This window comes from Oncorhynchus mykiss, chromosome 11 (genome assembly GCF_057628025.1).
Source record: "Oncorhynchus mykiss isolate SJ-2025 chromosome 11, ASM5762802v1, whole genome shotgun sequence".
Classification (NCBI taxonomy): domain Eukaryota; kingdom Metazoa; phylum Chordata; class Actinopteri; order Salmoniformes; family Salmonidae; genus Oncorhynchus; species Oncorhynchus mykiss.
Window position 1 is genome coordinate 5,045,001 of NC_143032.1, and position 17,500 is coordinate 5,062,500.

General features: G+C 41.9%; 1 protein-coding gene across 1 annotated transcript in view; it reads left to right on the top strand.

Moving 5' to 3' along the window:
* The window catches only part of LOC110536533 (protein phosphatase EYA1), a 138,988-nt gene that overhangs the window by 86,009 nt on the left and 35,479 nt on the right, over positions 1 to 17,500 (top strand). Inside the window, 1 exon segment of the mRNA XM_090189226.1 lies at positions 2,845 to 2,934. Coding sequence (XP_090045352.1) covers positions 2,845 to 2,934 — 90 coding nt within the window.

A 17,500-nucleotide genomic window follows, 5' to 3' on the forward strand; every position in this document is an offset into this window, starting at 1 on the left:
ATAACACAATTAAATGATCTAACAATTTATTTTGGGGGGTAATTGTTAGATCAAATAACTATTCACATTATGTTAAGTTTATCCAATGGTTTAGAAGCTTGGGAAACTTCAGAGTGTGTGTGTGTGTGTGTGTGTGTGTGTGTGTGTGTGTGTGTGTGTGTGTGTGCGTGCGCGCGCTTCTACTTTACTGCAGCCAGCTAGATGACGCACCAATACAAGTATGTTTAGAATGGAGTTTTTACGATAAGGTTACGACCCTGTCTTCGTCTCTATCGTTCACCCGCATCTAAGACGAGTTGCGCTGTTACTACATTAATGAAACTCTCCCTCCTCTCTGCCTGGCCGTTCTGGAGGCTATTCTAGTCCCTCTGTAAGGTCGTGAACAAAAGCAGAACTTTCTTTTAGATCTCTAGAATTTCTTCTCCTCTTTATGAGGTCGTTGTGTTCTGGAATGTAGGAGAATTCCGAAGGTGTAAAAGTGTCGATAGGTAGACAGAGACAAATCATCAGTGGAAGTTTTTCAATCCAAAATGCTATACATTTTCAGAAATGTTGGTAAATTAGGTTTTATTGTTTAAAGAAATTATGAAAAAGATTGGTGTGTTTTAAAAATAAATCTAATCATGGCATGGGCGTTGTTCAATGACCGACATGTATTTTGTTTAAAATCTATCACTTTAATGGTTTCATTTTCAAAGAGAAAAAAAAAAAATGTTTTGTAGGAAAATGCTATATATGCTATTTAGGTATCCTGTGTGGCGCAGCGGTCTAAGGCACTGAGCGGGAGTCCCCATAGGGCAGAGCACAACTGGCCCAGCAGCGTCCGGGTTAGGGGACGATTTGGCCGGGGCAGGCTGTTATTGTAAAATAAGAATTTGTTCTTTAACTGACTTGCCCAGTTAAATAAAGGTTAAATAAAATATAACATAAATCTGCCTCATTCTCAGATAAATAATTACAGATAGGTTTCACACAGTGCAGTGTAATAAAAAACTACTTTTTAATAAATAGCTGTACAACTGATGTGTTTGTGAAATAAATAATAAAAAAATAAAAATAATAACTTAATTCAGTAATATGTGATCTGTATGTAAAACATTTACCTTTGACATTTTAGTCATTTACCAAATGCTCTTATCCAGAGTGACTTACAGTAATTATCTTTAGATAGCTAGGTGAGACAACCGCATATCACAGGCAAATATACAGGATCAAATATACAGGATCAAATGTACAGGATCAAATATACAGGATCAAATGTACAGGATCAAATATACAGGATCAAATATACAGGATCAAATATACAGGATCAAATATACAGGATCAAATATACAAGATTAAATATACAAGATTAAATATACAGGATCAAATATACAGGATCAAATATACAGGATCAAATATACAGGATCAAATATACAAGATTAAATATACAAGATTAAATATACAGGATCAAATATACAGGATCAAATATACAGGATCAAATATACAGGATCAAATATACAGGATCAAATATACAGGATCAAATATACAGGATCAAATGTACAGGATCAAATGTACAGGATCAAATATACAGGATCAAATATACAGGATCAAATATACAGGATCAAATATACAGGATCAAATATACGGGATCAAATATACAGGATCAAATATACAGGATCAAATATACAGGATCAAATATACAAGATTAAATATACACGATTAAATATACAGGATCAAATATACAGGATCAAATATACAGGATCAAATATACAGGATCAAATATACAGGATCAAATATACAGGATCAAATATACAGGATCAAATATACAGGATCAAATATACAGGATCAAATATACAGGATCAAATTGATATTTTGGTTTGGAAATAAACTCTTCGGTTATTAATGATAATGTCTAAATCAACATGTAATGCTCAGTAACTGTTTGCGCGCGTGTGTGTCTGTGTGTGTGTGTGTGTGTGTGTGTGTGTGTGTGTGTGTGTGTCTGTGTGTGTGTGTGTGTGTGTGTGTGTGTGTGTCTGTGTGTGTGTGTGTGTGTGTCTGTGTGTGTGTGTGTGTGTGTCTGTGTGTGTGTGTGTGTGTGTGTGTGTGTGTGTGTGTGTGTGTGTGTGTGTGTGTCTGTGTGTGTGTGTGTGTGTGTGTGTGTGTGTGTCTGTGTGTGTGTGTGTCTGTGTGTGTGTGTGTCTGTGTGTGTGTGTGTCTGTGTGTGTGTGTGTCTGTGTGTGTGTGTGTGTGTGTGTGTGTGTGTGCGTGCCTGTGTGTGTGTGTGTGAGTGCGTGCGTGCGTGTGTGTGTGTGTGCGTGCGTGCGTGTGTGTGTGTGTGCGTGCGCGTGTGTGTGTGTGTGCGTGCGTGTGTGTGTATGTGTGTGTGTGTGTGTGTGTGTGCGTGCGTGCGTGCCTGCGTGCGTGCGTGCGTGTGTGCGTGCGTGTGTGTGTGTGTGTGCGTGCGCGTGTGTGTGTGTGCGTGCGTGTGTGTGTATGTGTGTGTGTGTGTGTGTGTGTGCGTGCGTGCGTGCCTGCGTGCGTGCGTGTGTGTGTGTGTGTGTGAGTGCGTGCGTGCGTGCGTGCGTGTGTGTGTTTGTGTGTGTGTGTATGTGTACATTAATATACAGTAGGATTGCACTGTATTCATCCCAAAAGGAGAAATGGTAGTGCACCGGTCAACATACAACACCAATGATTACACAATAACACACAACAAGGACACACAGACACTGATTGAAAAGCAGCACATCGTCAACGCATCAATCTATGTTATTTACGAAGAAGCTGTACGTTTACATATCTGATGATCGTTGGTATCTGTTGTATTATTTGACGTGATGTGTTGATGTTATTCTCCAGGATCCCCCGACGTCTGTGTCACTGGGACTGAGGATGGAGGAGATGATCTTTAACTTGGCAGACTCTCACTTATTCTTCAACGACTTGGAGGTACGTGGCAGAGTCTCTCTTTTATTGTATTCTATACCTCTGAGCGTTTTGTCCCCTTTCTCTTGTTCTCTCTTCCTTTAAAACCCCTCAGACCCATTTATATTCCAGAGAACTGACCTATAAGAGGACCCGGTCGCTCTTTCTACTCGCTAGACACATCCACGCCCACACACCTCCCTCTCCTCCACCTCCTCCTCCCCCTCCTCCTCCTCCACCCCTCCCTCTTTTCCTCCTCCTCCACCTTCTCCTCCACCTCCTCCTCCACCTTCTCCTCCTCCTCCTCCTCCTCCACCTCCTCCTCCTCCTCCTCCTCCCCCTCCCTCTCAACATGAGTATATACATTACAATACATTACATTACAGACTACAGACCAGGTCCATCAGTAGTGTAGACATGACATTACATTACATTACAGACTACAGACCAGGTCCATCAGTAGTGTAGACATTACATTACATTACAGACTACAGACCAGGTCCATCGGTAGTGTAGACATTACATTACATTACATTACAGACTACAGACCAGGTCCATCGGTAGTGTAGACATTACATTACATTACATTACAGACTACAGACCAGGTCCATCAGTAGTGTAGACATTACATTACATTACATTACAGACTACAGACCAGGTCCATCAGTAGTGTAGACAATACATTACATTACATTACAGACTACAGACCAGGTCCATCGGTAGTGTAGACATTACATTACATTACATTACAGACTACAGACCAGGTCCATCAGTAGTGTAGACATTACATTACATTACAGACTACAGACTACAGACCAGGTCCATCAGTAGTGTAGACATTACATTACATTACATTACAGACTACAGACCAGGTCCATCAGTAGTGTAGACATTACATTACAGACTACAGACCAGGTCCATCAGTAGTGTAGACATTACATTACATTACAGACTACAGACCAGGTCCATCAGTAGTGTAGACATTACATTACATTACATTACAGACTACAGACCAGGTCCATCAGTAGTGTAGACATGACATTACATTACATTACAGACTACAGACCAGGTCCATCAGTAGTGTAGACATTACATTACAGACTACAGACCAGGTCCATCAGTAGTGTAGACATTACATTACATTACAGACTACAGACCAGGTCCATCAGTAGTGTAGACATTACATTACATTACATTACAGACTACAGACCAGGTCCATCAGTAGTGTAGACATTACATTACATTACAGACTACAGACCAGGTCCATCAGTAGTGTAGACATTACATTACATTACATTACAGACTACAGACCAGGTCCATCAGTAGTGTAGACATTACATTACATTACATTACAGACTACAGACCAGGTCAATCAGTAGTGTAGACATGACATTACAGACTACAGACTACAGACCAGGTCCATCAGTAGTGTAGACATTACATTACATTACATTACAGACTACAGACCAGGTCCATCAGTAGTGTAGACATTACATTACAGACTACAGACCAGGTCCATCAGTAGTGTAGACATTACATTACATTACAGACTACAGACCAGGTCCATCAGTAGTGTAGACATTACATTACATTACATTACAGACTACAGACCAGGTCCATCAGTAGTGTAGACATTACATTACATTACATTACAGACTACAGACCAGGTCCATCAGTAGTGTAGACATTACATTACATTACAGACTACAGACCAGGCCCATCAGTAGTGTAGACATTACATTACAGACTACAGACCAGGTCCATCAGTAGTGTAGACATTACATTACATTACATTACAGACTACAGACCAGGTCCATCAGTAGTGTAGACAATACATTACATTACATTACAGACTACAGACCAGGTCCATCAGTAGTGTAGACATTACATTACATTACATTACAGACTACAGACCAGGTCCATCAGTAGTGTAGACATTACATTACATTACAGACTACAGACCAGGTCCATCAGTAGTGTAGACATTACATTACATTACATTACAGACTACAGACCAGGTCCATCAGTAGTGTAGACATTACATTACATTACATTACAGACTACAGACCAGGTCCATCAGTAGTGTAGACATGACATTACATTACATTACAGACTACAGACCAGGTCCATCAGTAGTGTAGACATTACATTACATTACATTACAGACTACAGACCAGGTCCATCAGTAGTGTAGACATTACATTACATTACAGACTACAGACCAGGTCCATCAGTAGTGTAGACATTACATTGCATTACATTACAGACTACAGACCAGGTCCATCAGTAGTGTAGACATGACATTACATTACATTACAGACTACAGACCAGGTCCATCAGTAGTGTAGACATTACATTACATTACAGACTACAGACCAGGTCCATCAGTAGTGTAGACATTACATTACAGACTACAGACTACAGACCAGGTCCATCAGTAGTGTAGACATTACATTACATTACAGACTACAGACCAGGTCCATCAGTAGTGTAGACATTACATTACATTACAGACTACAGACCAGGTCCATCAGTAGTGTAGACATTACATTACATTACATTACAGACTACAGACCAGGTCCATCAGTAGTGTAGACATTACATTACATTACATTACAGACTACAGACCAGGTCCATCAGTAGTGTAGACATTACATTACATTACAGACTACAGACCAGGTCCATCAGTAGTGTAGACATTACATTACATTACATTACAGACTACAGACCAGGTCCATCAGTAGTGTAGACATTACATTACATTACAGACTACAGACCAGGTCCATCAGTAGTGTAGACAATACATTACATTACATTACAGACTACAGACCAGGTCCATTAAAGTTTTAGCTTAAGCATCAACAACCATTTAATAGCGGGGAGCCAATTGAGCCCAGTTCTCAGTTACCAGGCCCAAGGGACACTATGAATTTTACATGTGCTGTGAGTCTCTCAGTCTGTCATCATTCCTGGGCCGGTCGGGAGCACTCGCTCCTGACCGACCCCTCTTCTCTCCCATAGCAACTGAGGAAATTTTTCTCTAGTGTTTCTCTCTCTACATCTCCTCTCCTCTGCTCCCCTCCTCTCCTCTCCCTCTCTCTACATCTCCTCTCCTCTGCTCCCCTCTCTCTCCTCTCCTCTCTCTACATCTCTCCTCTACTCCCCTCTCTCTCTCCTCTCCTCTTTCTACATCTCCTCTCCTCTGTCTACATCTCTCCTCTGCACCCCTCTCTCTTCTCTGCTCTTCCTCTCTCTACATCTCCTCTCATCTCTATATATCTCTCCTCTACTCCCCTCTCTCTCATCTCCTCTTCCTCTCTCTACTGTCCTCTCTCTACATCTCTCCTCTGCTCCCCTCTCTCTCCTCTCCTCTCTCTACATCTCTCCTCTACTCCCCCTCTCTCCTCTCCTCTCCCCTCTCTACTGTCCTCTCTCTACATCTCCTCTCCTCTCCCCTCTCTACTGTCCTCTCTCTACATCTCCTCTCCTCTCCCCTCTCTACTGTCCTCTCTCTACATCTCCTCTCCTCTCCCCTCTCTACTGTCCTCTCTCTACATCTCCTCTCCTCTCCCCTCTCTACTGTCCTCTCTCTACATCTCCTCTCCTCTCCCCTCTCTACTGTCCACTCTCTACATCTCCTCTCCTCTCCCCTCTCTACTGTCCTCTCTCTACATCTCCTCTCCTCTCCTCTCTCTACTGTCCTCTATCTGCATCTCTCCTCTACTCCCCTCTCTCTCCTCTCCTCTCTATCCTCCCCTCTCTCTCCTCTCCTCTTCCTCTCTCTACTGTCCTCTCTCTACATCTCCTCTCCCTCTCCTCTTCTCTCCCTGCCTGTCTCTCTCCCTCTATCTTTCTCTGGGCCGGTGAATTTGACACCCGTGACCCAGGTCTTTCCGTTGGCTCTGGTCAACAGTAGTGCACTATGTAGGGAATAGGGTACCGTTTGGGACCGAGCCTCAGTGTTCTACTCCCGGCTGACCACCCCTCTCAGCAGAGGAAATGTTTGGTTTGATATTTAAGCCTGAAGAGAGTTGTGGCCGGTCTGCCAAACCGTATTAGTCACCAGCATGTTCTGGGGAAGAAAGAGAGGAAAAAGGGAGAGAGGGGAGAAAGAGAGGAAGATGAAGGGGTTGAGAGAGAGAGAGAGAGAGAGAGAGAGAGAGAGAGAGAGAGAGAGACAGAGAGAGAGAGAGAGAGAGAGAGAGACAGAGAGAGAGAGAGAGAGACAGAGAGAGAGAGAGAGAGAGAGAGAGAGAGAGAGAGTGAGAGAGAGAGAGTGAGAGAGAGAGAGAATGTTAAAATGTTTGTTTTCCCTCTGTCAGACAGCCAAAGGAGTAGAGTGACTGAGAGATTACAAACACAGTCGTCGTGATCAAAGTAATTGACTGCAATTGGCTGGTTAAATATTTCCTTATGCTTTCGCCCAATCACTACAATCCAGAAAAACTGCACTTTCTTTTCAATAGATGTGCCCCAATCATTTGCAAAAATGGCAGTTTGAAAACAAAAGCTTCAATATGTTATTTCTTCCAACATCTGTCCTGTGTTTTGATTTTGTCAACAGTTTAACCGTTCGCTGCTTTATAAAATGGTTTTATATGTGCGATGCATATTTTTCTCTGATCTACCTCAACTAAGGACGTTATGACTTTTGGTTATGCCACTTTAAAGTCCCCGAGTTTTTCCAGTTTTTAAATCTAGAATAGAAAATAACATGCTAATTTTCATCTCCCATCTCCAACATCTACCTGTTGATACGCCTGTTTCCCCATGGTTATCATCAACGTAGGCCCCTGCAGTGGGAGTGTTAATGCCCTGTGTACCACCCAAATGACAACCTATTTGACCTAGATAGTTTGTGTGTATATGTTGATATGTCTTTTTTTATGTAAGTTCTGTCCTTGAGCTGTTCTTGTCTATTGATGTTCTGTATTATGTCATTCTGCATTATTTTTTGTGTTCTGTGTTCTGTGTTCTGTGTTCTGTGTTCTGTGTTCTGTGTTCTGTGTTTTGTGTTCTGTGTTCTGTGTTCTGTGTTTTGTGTTTTGTGTTTTGTGTTTTGTGTTCTGTGTTCTGTGTTCTGTGTTCTGTGTTCTGTGTTCTGTGTTCTGTGTTCTGTGTTTTGTGTTCTGTGTTCTGTGTTCTGTGTTTTGTGTTCTGTGTTCTGTGTTCTGTGTTCTGTGTTCTGTGTTTTGTGTTCTGTGTTCTGTGTTCTGTGTTTTGTGTTCTGTGTTCTGTGTTCTGTGTTCTGTGTTCTGTGTTTTGTGTTTTGTGTTTTGTGTTCTGTGTTCTGTATTATGTCATTCTGCATTATTTTTTGTGTTCTGTGTTTTGTGTTCTGTGTTCTGTGTTCTGTGTTTTGTGTTCTGTGTTCTGTGTTCTGTGTTTTGTGTTCTGTGTTCTGTGTTCTGTGTTCTGTGTTCTGTGTTCTGTGTTTTGTGTTCTGTGTTCTGTGTTCTGTGTTCTGTGTTTTGTGTTCTGTGTTCTGTGTTCTGTGTTCTGTGTTTTGTGTTTTGTGTTTTGTGTTCTGTGTTCTGTGTTTTGTGTTCTGTGTTTTGTGTTCTGTGTTTTGTGTTCTGTGTTCTGTGTTCTGTGTTCTGTGTTTTGTGTTTTGTGTTCTGTGTTCTGTGTTCTGTGTTCTGTGTTTTGTGTTTTGTGTTTTGTGTTCTGTGTTCTGTGTTTTGTGTTCTGTGTTTTGTGTTCTGTGTTTTGTGTTCTGTGTTCTGTGTTCTGTGTTCTGTGTTCTGTGTTCTGTGTTCTGTGTTTTGTGTTTTGTGTTCTGTGTTCTGTGTTCTGTGTTCTGTGTTTTGTGTTTTGTGTTCTGTGTTCTGTGTTCTGTGTTCTGTGTTCTGTGTTCTGTGTTCTGTGTTCTGTGTTTTGTGTTTTGTGTTCTGTGTTCTGTGTTTTGTATTATGTCATTCTGCATTATTTTTTGTGTTCTGTGTTCTGTGTTCTGTGTTCTGTATTATGTGTTCTGTGTTCTGTGTTCTGTGTTTTGTGTTTTGTGTTCTGTGTTCTGTGTTCTGTGTTCTGTGTTTTGTGTTTTGTGTTCTGTGTTCTGTGTTCTGTGTTCTGTGTTCTGTGTTCTGTGTTCTGTGTTTTGTGTTTTGTGTTCTGTGTTCTGTGTTCTGTGTTTTGTGTTCTGTGTTCTGTGTTCTGTGTTCTGTGTTCTGTGTTTTGTGTTTTGTGTTCTGTGTTCTGTGTTTTGTGTTCTGTGTTCTGTGTTCTGTGTTCTGTGTTCTGTGTTCTGTGTTCTGTGTTCTGTGTTTTGTGTTTTGTGTTCTGTGTTTTGTGTTCTGTGTTCTGTGTTCTGTGTTCTGTGTTCTGTGTTCTGTGTTCTGTGTTTTGTGTTCTGTGTTCTGTGTTCTGTGTTCTGTGTTCTGTGTTCTGTGTTCTGTGTTCTGTGTTTTGTGTTTTGTGTTCTGTGTTTTGTGTTCTGTGTTCTGTGTTCTGTGTTCTGTGTTCTGTGTTCTGTGTTCTGTGTTCTGTGTTTTGTGTTTTGTGTTCTGTGTTCTGTGTTCTGTGTTTTGTGTTTTGTGTTCTGTGTTCTGTGTTTTGTGTTCTGTGTTCTGTGTTCTGTGTTCTGTGTTTTGTGTTCTGTGTTTTGTGTTTTGTGTTCTGTGTTCTGTGTTTTGTGTTTTGTGTTCTGTGTTCTGTGTTTTGTGTTCTGTGTTCTGTGTGGAACCCCAGGAAGAGTAGCTGCTGCTTTTGCAACAGCTAATGGGGATCCTAATAAAATACCAAATACCAAATATTCCCTATTTAGTGCAGTACTTTATACCCTGCCCGGGGACTGCGGTTGAAAATTAGCCGGCTGGCTGAAACCGGCACTTTTACTGAAACCTTGATTGATGTGCACTGTCCCTGTAAAAAGTAAACTCAAACTTTGGATACTGTAAATGCCCTGGTAAAAAGTAGTGCACGATATAGTAAATGGGCTCTGGTCAAAAGTAGTGCACAATATAGTAAATGGGCTCTGGTCAAAAGTAGTGCACGATATAGTAAATGGGCTCTGGTCAAAAGTAGTGCACGATATAGTAAATGGGCTCTGGTCAAAAGTAGTGCACGATATAGTAAATGGGCTCTGGTCAAAAGTAGTGCACGATATAGTAAATGGGCTCTGGTCAAAAGTAGTGCACTATATAGGGAATAATTTGCCATTTGGGATTGTTCCTGTGAGTTGTCACAGCGAGGCCTGCATGACGTTTCCTCTTTCTTTCCCTCTGATTTACAAACAGCTGTAGCTAAATAGAGGTCCACTATAAATCCCAGATAACCAGCCAGACAGCAGATAACCAGGCAGCCAGACAGCAGATAACCAAGCAGCCAGACAGCAGATAACCAGGCAGCTAGACAGCAGATAACCAGGCAGCTAGACAGCAGATAACCAGGCAGACAGCAGATAACCAGGCAGCTAGACAGCAGATAACCAGGCAGACAGCAGATAACCAGGCAGCCAGACAGCAGATAACCAAGCAGCCAGACAGCAGATAACCAGGCAGCTAGACAGCAGATAACCAGGCAGCCAGACAGCAGATAACCAAGCAGCCAGACAGCAGATAACCAAGTAGCAGATAACCAAGTAGCAGATAACCAGGCAGCAGATAACCAAGTAGCAGATAACCAAGTAGCAGCTAACCAAGTAGCAGCTAACCAAGTAGCAGATAACCAAGTACCAGCTAACCAAGTAGCAGCTAACCAAGTAGCAGATAACCAGGCAGCAGATAACCAAGTAGAAGATAACCAAGTAGCAGATAACCAAGCAGCAGATAACCAAGTAGCAGCTAACCAAGTAGAGGCTAACCAAGTAACAGATAACCAGGTAGCAGATAACCAAGTAGAGGCTAACCAAGTAGAGGCTAACCAGGCAGCAGATAACCAAGTAGCAGCTAACCAAGTAGAAGATAACCAAGTAGAGACTATTGGTGCTGTGTCTCTGTGTGGTGTATTAGAGATACTATTGGTGCTGTGTCTCTGTGTGGTGTATTAGAGATACTATTGGTGCTGTGTCTCTGTGTGGTGTATTAGAGATACTATTGGTGCTGTGTGTCTGTGTGGTGTATTAGAGAGACTATTAGTGCATTGTCTCCTGTGTGGTGTATTAGAGAGGCTATTGGTGCTGTGTCTCTGTGTGGTGTATTAGAGATACTATTGGTGCTGTGTCTCTGTGTGGTGTATTAGAGATACTATTGGTGCTGTGTCTCTGTGTGGTGTATTAGAGAGACTATTGGTGCTATGTCTCTGTGTGGTGTATTAGAGATACTATTGGTGCTATGTCTCTGTGTGGTGTATTAGAGATACTATTGGTGCTGTGTCTCTGTGTGGTGTATTAGAGATACTATTGGTGCTGTGTCTCTGTGTGGTGTATTAGAGAGACTATTAGTGCTGTGTCTCTGTGTGGTGTATTAGAGAGACTTTTGGTGCTGTGTCTCTGTGTGGTGAATTAGAGATACTATTGGTGCTATGTCTCTGTGTGGTGTATTAGAGATACTATTGGCGCTGTGTCTCTGTGTGGTGTATTAGAGAGACTTTTGGTGCTGTGTCTCTGTGTGGTGTATCAGAGATACTATTGGTGCTGTGTCTCTGTGTGGTGTATTAGAGATACTATTGGTGCTGTGTCTCTGTGTGGTGTATTAGATAGACTTTTGGTGCTGTGTCTCTGTGTGGTGTATTAGAGAGACTATTAGTGCTGTGTCTATGTGTGGTGTATTAGAGAGACTATTGGAGCTGTGTCTCTGTGTGGTGTATTAGAGAGACTATTAGTGCATTGTCTCCTGTGTGGTGTATTAGAGAGGCTATTGGTGCTGTGTCTCTGTGTGGTGTATTAGAGAGACTATTGGTGCTGTGTCTCTGTGTGGTGTATTAGAGAGTCTATTGGAGAGGTGTGTCCCTGATGGTAATGCTAACTGTTGGGTATGTGGGAACCAGGGGCCTCTCTGGGCCTAATCTAGCCCTCTGCTCTGCCCTCTCAGTGGGGTACCAACCTGCTGTCTCCCCCTCCCTGGATGAGAAAACAACCCGGCCCTCCCGTCTAGACTACAGAGGCCATGAGGGCAAACCACTCAGAGAGAGCGAGAGAGAGGGGGACAGAGAGAGACAGAGAGATTGAGTTAGGAGGGGGGAGAGAGACTTTTGTGAGTGTAATGTTTACTGTTATTGTCTGATTGTTTATTTCAATTTGGTTTATTATCTATTCCATATGCTTTGGCAATGTTAACACATTTCCAAATAAATCCTTTGAATTCAAAAAGAGAGAGGGAGACAGTGAGAGAGAGAGAGAGTGACAGAGAGCTAGAGACAGTGAGAGAGAGAGAGAGAGAGAGAGAGAGAGAGAGAGAGAGAGAGAGAGAGAGAGAGAGAGAGAGGGAAAGAGAGAGAGGGAGACAGTGAGAGAGAGAGAACAAGAGGGAAAGAGAGAGGGAGACAGTGAGAGAGAGAGAACAAGAGGGAAAGAGCTTGATACTGTAAACCCTGATACTGTAAACCCTGATACTGTAAACCTTGATACTGTAAACCTTGATACTGTAAACCCTGATACTGTAAACCCTGATACTGTAAACCTTGATACTGTAAACATTGATACTGTAAACCCTGATACTGTAAACCCTGATACTGTAAACCTTGATACTGTAAACCTTGATACTGTAAACCCTGATACTGTAAACCTTGATACTGTAAACCTTGATACTGTAAACCCTGATACTGTAAACCTTGATACTGTAAACCTTGATATTGTAAACCTTGATACTGTAAACCCTGATACTGTAAACCCTGATACTGTAAACCCTGATACTGTAAACCTTGATACTGTAAACCTTGATACTGTAAACCCTGATACTGTAAACCCTGATACTGTAAACCTTGATACTGTAAACCCTGATACTGTAAACCCTGATACTGTAAACCCTGATACTGTAAACAATGATACTGTAAACCTTGATACTGTAAACCCTGATACTGTAAACCCTGATACTGTAAACCCTGATACTGTAAACAATGATACTGTAAACCTTGATACTGTAAACCCTGATACTGTAAACCTTGATACTGTAAACCTTGATACTGTAAACCCTGATACTGTAAACCCTGATACTGTAAACCTTGATACTGTAAACCCTGATGCTGTAAACCCTGATACTGTAAACCCTGATACTGTAAACAATGATACTGTAAACCTTGATACTGTAAACCCTGATACTGTAAACCTTGATACGGTAAACCCTGATACTGTAAACCCTGATACTGTAAAAGTGGGTTATTTTATAGCTCCCAGACTGCGGTGTGAGAGTTAAAATATTCTCCACACACACACACACACACACACACACACACACACACACAGACAGACAGACAGACAGACAGACAGACTCCCTCCTGAGCCAGCTTTATTAGTCAAAGGTGGAAAAGGGACTCATGTACACTGTGTTCTGCTCCTATGTGAATGAATTAGACAACGCTCCAACAAGAGGCCTCATGTCATTTATGATAGTGTGGATGTTACTGGTCAATTTATTTCATTCAAGTTTTACTGTGGTGAGGTTTCACTTTTGTCTTCTGTTTTCTGTGTTCTGTCCTATGTGTTCTGTTTTATGTGTTCTGTCCTATGTGTTCTGTCCTATGTGTTCTGTTTTATGTGTTCTGTCCTATGTGTTCTGTGTTATGTGTTCTGTCCTATGTGTTCTGTCCTATGTGTTCTGTTTTATGTGTTCTGTCCTATGTGTTCTGTTTTATGTGTTCTGTCCTATGTGTTCTGTCCTATGTGTTCTGTCTTATGTGTTCTGTCCTATGTGTTCTGTTTTATGTGTTCTGTTTTATGTGTTCTGTCCTATGTGTTCTGTTTTATGTGTTCTGTCCTGTGTGTTCTGTCCTATGTGTTCTGTTTTATGTGTTCTGTCCTATGTGTTCTGTCCTATGTGTTCTGTCTTATGTGTTCTGTCCTATGTGTTCTGTTTTATGTGTTCTGTTTTATGTGTTCTGTCCTATGTGTTCTGTTTTATGTGTTCTGTCCTGTGTGTTCTGTCCTATGTGTTCTGTTTTATGTGTTCTGTCCTATGTGTTCTGTTTTATGTGTTCTGTCCTATGTGTTCTGTTTTATGTGTTAAAAATCCTACTATGTGATTTTCTGGATTTTTTTCCTCATTTTGTCTGTCATAGTTCAAGTGTACCTATGATGAAAATTACAGGCCTCTCTCATCTTTTTAAGTGGGAGAACTTGCACAATTGGTGGCTGACTAAATACTTTTTTGCCCCACTGTATGTAGACACTTGCATGATGCTTTTGAAAAGTGGCAGGATTGCCCTGTACGATTTTATTTATAGTTTTAAATACTTAAATGTCTACCTGTGGGTTTCTGTCTAGTCAACCATAGTGATCTGTCACTTATTTTCAGCGTTTCAGTCAATGAGAATTTTGTCTCTCCGGTTGGTTATCTCTCTTTCCTCTCTCTGTCTTCCTCTCTCTCTCTCTCTCTCTCTCAATTCAGTTTCAATTTAAGGGGCTTTACTGACATAGGAGACATATGTTTACATTGCCAAAACAAGTGAAGTAGATAATAAACAAAAGTGAAATAAACAATAAAAATTAACAGGTGACATTAGTTCCAAGAGGATAAGGACATTTCAAATGTCATATTATAATTATAATGTCATATTATGTCCATATCCAGTTATAGTACACAAGGGAAAATAAATAAGCATAAATATGGGTTGTATTTATAATGGTGTTTGTTCTTCGCTGGTTGCCCTTTTCTCGTGGCAACAGGTCACAGATCATGCTGCTGTGATGCAACACTGTGGATTTTCACCCAGTAGATATGGGAATTCTTTGTGGATCTGTGTAATCTGATGGAAATATGTGTTAAATGTGTATCTGATATGCTCTCTCTCTCTCTCTCTCTGTTAAGAGAGTAGGTATCTCTCTCTGTGTGAATGGTGTGAGTTGATGATAAAGTAGGTATCTCTCTCTGTGTGAATGGTGTGAGTTGATGATAAAGTAGGTATCTCTCTCTGTGTGAATGGTGTGAGTTGATGATAAAGTAGGTATCTCTCTCTGTGTGAATGGTGTGAGTTGATGATAAAGTAGGTATCTCTCTCTGTGTGAATGGTGTGAGTTGATGATAAAGTAGGTATCTCTCTCTGTGTGAATGGTGTGAGTTGATGATAAAGTAGGTATCTCTCTCTGTGTGAATGGTGTGAGTTGATGATAAAGTAGGTATCTCTCTCTGTGTGAATGGTGTGAGTTGATGATAAAGTAGGTATCTCTCTCTGTGTGAATGGTGTGAGTTGATGATAAAGTAGGTATCTCTCTCTGTGTGAATGGTGTGAGTTGATGATAAAGTAGGTATCTCTCTCTGTGTGAATGGTGTGAGTTGATGATAAAGTAGGTATCTCTCTCTGTGTGAATGGTGTGAGTTGATGCTAAAGTAGGTATCTCTCTCTGTGTGAATGGTGTGAGTTGATGATAAAGTAGGTATCTCTCTCTGTGTGAATGGTGTGAGTTGATGATAAAGTAGGTATCTCTCTCTGTGTGAATGGTGTGAGTTGATGATAAAGTAGGTATCTCTCTCTGTGTGAATGGTGTGAGTTGAACTCAGTATAAAAGGATGAATACCTGTGCTTTGTTTGGAGTGGCTGTTTGAATTCCGTGACTGTTCAAGCACCGGTTGTGGATTGGATCTGAAGAACTGCTCTTTGTTCCCTACATCCTGTCACTGACCCTCTAGGTAATCACCTCCCCCCCCACCCCCACCCCAACCCCCTCCACCCCCAGCCAGGGGTACCTGTTGGTGGGAACTTAGAGAAGAGATTCGTGGGGGTCACGGAGGAGGACCACCACCCTCCCACACACACCCCTCCAGTCCCCCTTCTCTCCCTCAGATAGGGGGGGATGACAGGGGAGGGGTAGCGAAACAGCATTGAGAACCTGCGAACCATGGATGGGCCTTTTTCACATGGAATTAGCTTGTAAGGCGAGAAGGAATGCTCTCTGTGTGATGATGGCTGTTAGCTAGCCAGGTCTCTCTGTGATGACGTCTGTTAGCTAGCTAGCACTCTCTCTTTTTGTGATGTTGGCTGTTGGCTAGATGGCTCTCTCTGTGTGATGACGTCTGTTAATTAGCTAGCTCTGTCTCTGTGATGACGGCTGTTAGCTAGCTAGCGCTCTGTGTGATGACGGCTGTTAACTAGCTAGCTTTCTCTCTGTGAAGGTATGTTAGCTAACTAGCACTCTGTGTGATGACGGCTGTTAACTAGCTAGCTCTCTCTCTGTGATGGCAGCTGTTAGCTAACTAGCTCTCTGTGTGATGACGGCTGAGAGAGAGAACAGGGAACACAGAGAGAGTGGTAGAGAAAGAGTAGAAGGAGAAAGTGACAGAACAGAGAAGAGAGAGAGAAAACAGGGAAGAGAGAGCGGTAGAGCAAAGGGAGAAGGATTATATGATGAGAGAGAATGTTCCTGTTGTCAGTGACTCAAAGGATATTTTATAATACATGCAGCCATGGTTACCGAGAACATCTCTAAAAGGAGAACAAGAGGGTTATTCAGATAGGAGAAACTAGTATGGATGTTTTTACCAGCTGTAGTATGGTAGGGAGGGTCAATAATTTGGATATTTACATCCTGAGCATTGTGCACCTCTCTCTCTCTCTCTCTCTCTCTCTCTCTCTCTCTCTCTCTCTCATCCACCCTCACTCTCAATTCAATTCAAGGGGCTTTATTGGCATGGGAAACATGTGTTAACATTGCCAAAGCAAGTGAGGTAGATAATATACAAAAGGGAAATAAACAATCAAAATTAACAGTAAACATTACACACACAGAAGTCTCAAGAGAATAAAGACATTACAAATGTCATAGTATATGTGTTGTAACGATGTACAAATGGTTAAAGTACACAAGGGAAAATAAATAAGCATAAATATGGGTTGTATTTACAATGGTGTTTGTTCTTCACTGGTTGCCCTTTTCTTGTGGCAACAGGTCACAAATCTTTCTCTCTCTCTAGCAATCTATCACTCTCTCACCCTCACTCTCTTTTCTCTCTCTCTAGCAATCTCTCTCTCACCTTCTTGTCCTCTGTCTGTCTGCCCCCACCACCCACCCCCCTGTTTGGGGAAGTCTCTTTCTTCTCCTCTGGCCTACAGGAAGACTCAGTCGCTCTCTGCTGATTGCTTCATGACAGACGCCAGAGGAACAAAGAGGCCTCTAATACCTTCCTCCTCTATAATGAAAATGTTTCAGCAGGACAGGAGAGAGAGAGGGGAGGTGGGGGGGAGGCAGAGAGAGAGGGGGGGAGGAACAGAGAGAGAGATGGGGGGGTGCGGGGGAGGCAGAGAGAGAGAACATACGACATTATCAAATCCATGTACACAAACAACAAGTGTGCGGTTAAAATTGGCAAAAAACACACACATTTCTTCACACAGGGTCGTGGGGTTAGACAGGGATGCAGCTTAAGCCCCACCCTCTTCAACATATATATTAACGAATTGGCGCGGGCACTAGAAAAGTCTGCAGCACCCGGCCTCACCCTACTAGAATCCGAAGTCAAATGTCTACTGTTTGCTGATGATCTGGTGCTTCTGTCACCAA